Genomic DNA, 7500 nt, shown 5'->3' with positions numbered 1-7500 from the left:
AGTTATTTCATGGATCCAGGATACTATGCATCCTGATAAAGTTCCCTTGGCCCCCACATCATCACATACCCTTCACCATACCCCCACATCATCACATACCCTTCACCATACCCCCACATCATCACATACCCTTCACCATACCCCCACATCATCACATACCCTTCACCATACCCCCACATCATCACATACCCTTCACCATACCCCACATCATCACATACCCTTCACCATACCCCCACATCATCACATACCCTTCACCATACCCCACATCATCACATACCCTTCACCATACCCCCACATCATCACATACCCTTCACCATACCCCCACATCATCACATACCCTTCACCATACCCCCACATCATCACATACCCTTCACCATACCCCCACATCATCACATACCCTTCACCATACCCCCACATCATCACATACCCTTCACCATACCTAGAGATTGGGATGGGGTACTTTCCATAAGATCATCTCTCAATGCAAATCAAACCAGCCATTAGGCTAACTGACATAAAACCATGTTAATCTCTAGGTATGGTGTCCTTAAAGATTGGATTTTTCCTCATTTTTTAAATTAAGGCATTAAGATCAATTTTCAAAAGACAATTTCTTTTAGTCAACTTTAGCATGGGTGTACTCACTTATGTCACTGTATATCTATCTATTCTATCCAGGGGCAGAGCTAGACTCTCAGTACAGTGGGGGCGGAGCTAGACTCTCAGTACAGTGGGGGTGGAGCTTCATCATGGGGCCCTCTGCTACCAAGTCATTTTAAAATTAAAACCGTAAAAAAAAAAAAAAAACCTGTAAAATATCTGATGAATGCACGTTATAATGTGTCACTTGTTGAGCCAAGTCAGCCTATATGTCAATGAAAACACAAAGAAAAGTCAAATTTTTTGACAAGTTTGTATTGACGAACAAAGTAAAAATGTTTCAGCACCACGGACAGCGACAGCTGATGGACAGCGATGGTGCTGAACAGGCCAGGTGCGCTCAATCAGTGCCACACTATATCATTGACATGGCACTATTGTATATATGTTTGATAAGAAAAGCTGGATTATCACAACGTGAGATCATATGCAGTAATTAGCTTCTTTCAGCTAATAATCTGCAACGTGTCACTTGCTGAGGGCCCCGTTCTCGTCAAGTGACGCAAGATCGGCGCCGTTTGAGGGGCCCCTAATTGGCACGGGACCCTGGGGCGGCCGCACCCACGCACCCACGCACCCACGCACCCACGCTATCTCCTCTACTGATTCTATCTCTTATTTCACTCTAACAGGGTCTGGTGGAAACAGCCAAGAGCTTCCACTCTCAAGGGAACTTCCTGGCGGAGGAGATCCAGACCAGAGTGGCCCACACCATCAACAGGTCTGACTACTGTTTAATTTGATTTATGTAGAAGAAGTATTCAGATGCTTTACTGCAGTAAAAGTACTAATACACACTGTGAAAATACTCCACTGCAAATTAAAGGAGAAATCCGGCCGATTTTTACCAGAATTTTGATCGCTAGATGTATCCGAGTACTGTCTACAACAGGGGTCTCAAACTCAATTTACCTGGGGGCCGCTCGAGGCAGAGTGTGGGTCAGGCTGGGCCGCGTCAAGTATTCAACAAAAGTATTCTTTGTTTGCTTTCTTAAATAAATGTTGTTGCCTCAATAGACATTTTTTAAGATTGGCGACCCGGTTCTTTCTCTCATCTCCCTGGTATGTTGTATACTCCTCAGCATGTCTAGTTGAGTAATGACGTCTGATGTTATATTCCTTGTACACCGCAACTTTCTCTGTGCGTATGAGACATGTAGGGGTGCCCCTGTGCTCGATAGAAAAAAGTCTCCCAATTTCACTGAAATTGCCTGTGCTCGTCACCAACCTTTCTCTTCACGGCACGTTTTGAGAGAGACATGACTGGAACTGGGTGATGGCAGATATTTTCCGTCACTCCACAACACGTTTCAAACAAGTGACTAACGTTGATCCTTCCCCAGGTACTTCACGGTTGGCTAGCTTGACAACCGTTGACAACAAACGCCACAGGAAGCTGTCACGAGACTAGCTATGGTAGCCCGTAAGTGAAAAAATAAAATAAAAGCGTGGCAAGCGCGGCACACGCAATGACTCAGCAAAAAGGTGCATTTCAGAAGAACAGAAACTAAACTTTGATGTCAAGTAGGGGGGGGGGGGGGCACAAAATATCATCCCGCGGGCCTCAATTGGCCCCCGGGCCGCGAGTTTGAGACCCCTGGTCTACAACATGACAGAATGCTCCCACAAGACACAAAGGAAAACACAGAGACTAAATACACAAAGTAAATGTGGAAACAAGCAACAGGTGACACTAGGCTGGGGAACAGGTGGAAGGTGGAAAACACAAGACAGGAAGTAAACTAGACAAGACAAGGGAGACAAGACAGACTTCAAAATAAAACGGGAAACAGAACTCACAATCATGACAGATGTTCTCGACTCTATCAGGTACAACAGTCTGTCGGAGCCCCTGCAGAGCCGGAGGGAAACCCTGGAGGCCTGGCAGGTTCTGTTCCAGTTTTACAGAGACTTGGAGGAGGAGGTGGTCTGGCTCAGCGACAGACTGCCCTCCGTCACGGCTAAAGACTGGGGGAGCTCGCTGAGCAGCGCCCAGCAGCTGCTCCACAAACACCAGGTACTCAAACGCACCATACTGCACTGATAACATTATTATCTGGCTTCGGTATTTTTTAACCTGGCCTCTATTTTCCTATGTTATTGTGTCTAAGTGACTGATAGGAGCAACTTTCGTTGAAATGTGTCCAGTAGTATTAAGCAAGAAACAAGCTGTAATGTAACCCTACAGGACTAATGTTCAGCAGCAGTTAGCGTCCACTAAAAGTTCTGTTGTTGCTGCTGACAGACTCAGATTATTATTCTAAGTGTCTGACAACATTATGAAAGGATCCCTACAGAGATAGACCTTTTAGTTAAAGAGTAAGATCCTTTTAGTTTAACATGAAACAGCCCCGAAATCACCAACACCAAACTCCACCAGACTCCATGTAAATAATCAGTACTTTTAGCGTGTATAGAGCCAGCATATCTCCACATGTAAATGGGTGAATTAAGGGTTTATTTCAACCAAACCAGAGTGGTGATTGTTGGAACAGTGGAAAGATGAACCAAGACGGCTTTTAATAGTTTTATTTAGTTTCTGTCCACTTTGAATGAAGTGTGTTTTACGATGATAAAATCACTGATTATTTACATGGAGTCTGGTGGAGTTTGGTGATGGGTGAAGTATCTTACTCTTTAACTAAAATGTCTATCTCTGTAGGGATCCTTTCCATAATGTTGTCAAACACTTAGAATAATTGAAGGGGCACAATTGCACATTAATGTTACATTGCAGCTTGCTTAATACTGGACCAATTTCAATAACAGTTACTTAGACACCCAAAAAATGGACAAAATAGGGTCCAGGTTAAAAAATACCAAAGCTGCCATTTAATTAAATGGATGAATCTTTCCCCAAAATGTCCAATTAAAAGCCTCTCTAACTAGCAGAGGTTTAACTTTTTGCTGGTTTTAATATTTGTGTTTGTTGTTTTTCAGGCTATGATGCAGGAGATCTTAAGCCGCGCCCCATTGGTCCAGGCAGTTCAGGAGGCGGGGCATAGTCTGGTGAGGAGACATCCCTCCTTAAAGGGGTGATAGAATGCAAAACTGAGTTTACCTTGTCATAGTTGAATAACGACAGTTTGGTGGGCAAAATAGGCATACAGAGAACCTCAAAATTCCATTGACACCTCTTCCTCTGCAAATCTCACATTTTGAAACTGCTGCTGAAAACGGGCGAATCCCAACGAAGCTAATAGTTGACGTCAACTCGTGGCTCTACCTTAATTGGCTCTGGTCTGTAACTTTGTCACGCCCAAAAGGTTACATACAGACCACTGGTCTGAGACCAGCTGGTGTTCTGAATGTAGGTCACAAAAATCTCAGACACTAGTTTAGCTGCGCGTTGCTCTGTGTACTTCCACGGACGAATTACAAAGAAGAAAGTTTGGAAGTTTTTCAAGGATAATGAAAGCGAACCACGGTTGTAAATGCGGTGTTACAGGCTGTACAGGGAATGCTGAGACTTTTCACATTTCGCTCCAGGTTAGCGATAGTTGGTGGTACAGTTACCCCAGAACAGGTGACTGTGCGCTGGGTACAGAGCAGCGCGAGCTGCCGGTCCCAGTGGGTGCTGTTGCTCCTCAGCTTCGCTCGTTGTAAACCAACCAATCAGCACGCAGCTCATTTAAATATTCATGAACATACCATATAAGGGAGAGCATAGAACAGCACCCGGGCCATTTTCAGCCCAACCAATGTTACATACCCCATTAGGAGACCTTAAGGGACAGTGTGAAATACCCAATAGCAGTGGTCCTCAAACTTTTTTCAATAATGTACCCCTTTTGAATTGTTTCTTTAAGCCAAGTACCCCCTGACCAGCGCTAATCATTTTTGGTAGAAAAATATCTAATATCTAAATAATTATATTAAGAGGAACAATACAGCGATGTCAGTGATAGATTTACTAAACAACAGCATGTATCTGAAAAAACATTTAAATGCTGATGAGAAAAGGAGACAAATACTGTAAAAAATTCAAAACCTTGGAAAAAGATGGTAGAAAGAAAGAAGGAAGTAAGGCAAGAATAGGTCAAAATAGTATAAAAAAAACTTCAAAAACAGTGACATAACTTTCGAAAAAAGCGAGAAACTTGTAAAAAGTAGAAGGAAGGAAGGATAGATTAGGTCCAAAGAAGGAGACACAAATGTCACATTTTTGGTAGAAAAACAAAAAGTCTACTTAAAGAGGAACAATGTTCTGGACAACAGCCTTGTTAAACATTTTGTTAAATGTCTCACGTACCCCCTGCAGTCCTGTAGAGTACCCCTAGGGGGACACGTACCCCCTGCAGTCCTCCAGAGTACCCCTAGCGGGACACGTACCCCCTGCAGTCCTCCAGAGTACCTCTAGGGGGACACGTACCCCCTGCAGTCCTCCAGAGTACCCCTAGGGGGACACGTACCCCCTGCAGTCCTCCAGAGTACCCCTAGGGGGACACGTACCCCCTGCAGTCCTCCAGAGTACCCCTAGGGGGACACGTACCCCCTGAAGTCCTCCAGAGTACCACTAGGGGGACACGTACCCCCTGCAGTCCTCCAAAGTACCCCTAGGGGGACACGTACCCCCTGCAGTCCTCCATAGTACCCCTAGGGAGACACGTACCCCCTGCAGTCCTCCAGAGTAGCCCTAGGGGGACACGTACCCCCTGCAGTCCTCCATAGTATCCCTAGGGGGACACGTACCCCCTGCAGTCCTCCAGAGTACCCCTAGGGGGGCACGTACCCCCTGTAGTCCTCCAGAGCACCCCTAGGGGGACACGTACCCCCTGCAGTCCTCCATAGTATCCCTAGGGGGACACGTACCCCCTGCAGTCCTCCAGAGTACCCCTAGGGGGGCACGTACCCCCTGTAGTCCTCCAGAGCACCACTAGGGGGACACGTACCCCCTGCAGTCCTCCAGAGCACCACTAGGGGGACACGTACCCCCTGCAGTCCTGCAGAGTACCCCTAGGGGGACACGTACCCCCTGCAGTCCTCCAGAGTATCCCTAGGGGGACACGTACCCCCTGCAGTCCTCCAGAGTACCCCTAGGGGGACACGTACCCCCTGCAGTCCTCCAGAGTAGCCCTAGGGGGACACGTACCCCCTGCAGTCCTCCATAGTATCCCTAGGGGGACACGTACCCCCTGCAGTCCTCCAGAGTACCCCTAGGGGGGCACGTACCCCCTGTAGTCCTCCAGAGCACCCCTAGGGGGACACGTACCCCCTGCAGTCCTCCATAGTATCCCTAGGGGGACACGTACCCCCTGCAGTCCTCCAGAGTACCCCTAGGGGGGCACGTACCCCCTGTAGTCCTCCAGAGCACCACTAGGGGGACACGTACCCCCTGCAGTCCTCCAGAGCACCACTAGGGGGACACGTACCCCCTGCAGTCCTGCAGAGTACCCCTAGGGGGACACGTACCCCCTGCAGTCCTCCAGAGTATCCCTAGGGGGACACGTACCCCCTGCAGTCCTCCAGAGTACCCCTAGGGGGACACGTACCCCCTGCAGTCCTCCAGAGCACCACTAGGGTACACGTACCCCCTGCAGTCCTCCATAGTACCCCTAGGGGGGCACGTACCCCCTGCAGTCCTCCAGAGCACCACTAGGGGGACACGTACCCCCTGCAGTCCTCCAGAGTACCCCTAGGGGGACACGTACCCCCTGCAGTCCTCCAGAGCCCCACTAGGGGGACACGTACCCCCTGCAGTCCTCCAGAGTACCCCTAGGGGGACACGTACCCCCATTTGAGAAACACTGCCCTATATAATCATTCTATCACCCTTTAATAGAACTCTTTGAACTGTTAAATCTGTTTGTTATAGTAAAGAGGTAAATAACCATGTGGATAAGACATTTACAGTCTCTTTATGACTTTTTCTTACTTGCTTTATTTTGTGTAATACTTTTTGATATTTCTATACATTTGGTATCTTATGTTTGCCTGTTTGTTTGTTTGTTTGCTGTATTGCTTGTTGTATTTTTTATTTGTGTAGAGATATTATAACGTTTAAGTGTATTTTTGTCCTTTTTTTTGCGTAAGGGGAGGACGATGAATAAGCCTTTTAGGCTTCCCTCCTCTCCTGCACCGTTATTGCTTGTTTTTAAATTCTATTTATTTTAATGCAAGGCAGCATTAGAAAACTCACAGTGGCTTATAATGGCAGCATGAGGCTGCTGCTGAGAGCTCCAAGCTCCAGTGCAAGCCATATGTTTGTCAGTGTCGGGTACCTACCTGCTCTGCTGCTCTACGTAACCTGATGTATAGATTTATGTGTAGGGTATCTGAGTCCAAAAATAACCTGATTACTGTTTTAGCTAACCCTGTACGCAGTTCTGTCAGATTTACTTCCAGACTGTGGAACCATTGGCGAACATGTCTGTATGTCAGACACTGAACATTGTGGAAGGTTTTGTATTTCTGTATTTGTATTTTATGTTATACTCTGTGTTTTTTATTGCTGTGATATGGATCCCTCTGGGTCTGAAATAAAGTTTATATATATTGTATGTAATTCATATCTTTCTGCAAATACTTCATTATGTCGTCCCTCACAGGTCAGAGGTCGCCACTTTGCGTCTCACGACATCCGGGAGCGTCTGGAGGAGCTGAAGAGTCTCCGTGAGGCGCTGATGACGGAGGCGGAGAGGAAGGGGAAACTCCTGCAGGAGGCGCTCAGCATCCACTCCTTCCTCAACGAGGTACAAAAGACATGAAGAGAGTTTACTCGTGCACGCTGCAGAGTAAGGTCTGGATACACCACAGATGCATTTTGGGATAAGGGGAAAAAAAGCCCTGGGTTGTTTGCATTTCTTTAAAATAATCCCAATCGTCTGCTAAATAGTCTCA

The 7500-nt window shown here is 46.8% G+C and overlaps 1 protein-coding gene across 1 annotated transcript in view; it reads left to right on the top strand.

The window, feature by feature from the left end:
• The window catches only part of sptbn5 (spectrin, beta, non-erythrocytic 5), a 137427-nt gene that overhangs the window by 97929 nt on the left and 31998 nt on the right, over positions 1 to 7500 (top strand). Inside the window, exons 59-62 of the mRNA XM_035994943.1 lie at positions 1293 to 1381; positions 2491 to 2677; positions 3601 to 3669; positions 7209 to 7352. Coding sequence (XP_035850836.1) covers positions 1293 to 1381; positions 2491 to 2677; positions 3601 to 3669; positions 7209 to 7352 — 489 coding nt within the window. The remainder of the gene's footprint in view (positions 1 to 1292; positions 1382 to 2490; positions 2678 to 3600; positions 3670 to 7208; positions 7353 to 7500) is intronic.

This window comes from Sander lucioperca, chromosome 18 (genome assembly GCF_008315115.2).
Source record: "Sander lucioperca isolate FBNREF2018 chromosome 18, SLUC_FBN_1.2, whole genome shotgun sequence".
Taxonomy (NCBI): Eukaryota; Metazoa; Chordata; class Actinopteri; order Perciformes; family Percidae; genus Sander; species Sander lucioperca.
Note: the sequence above shows the minus strand (reverse complement) of the source record. Positions and strands in the feature narration are given on the sequence as shown.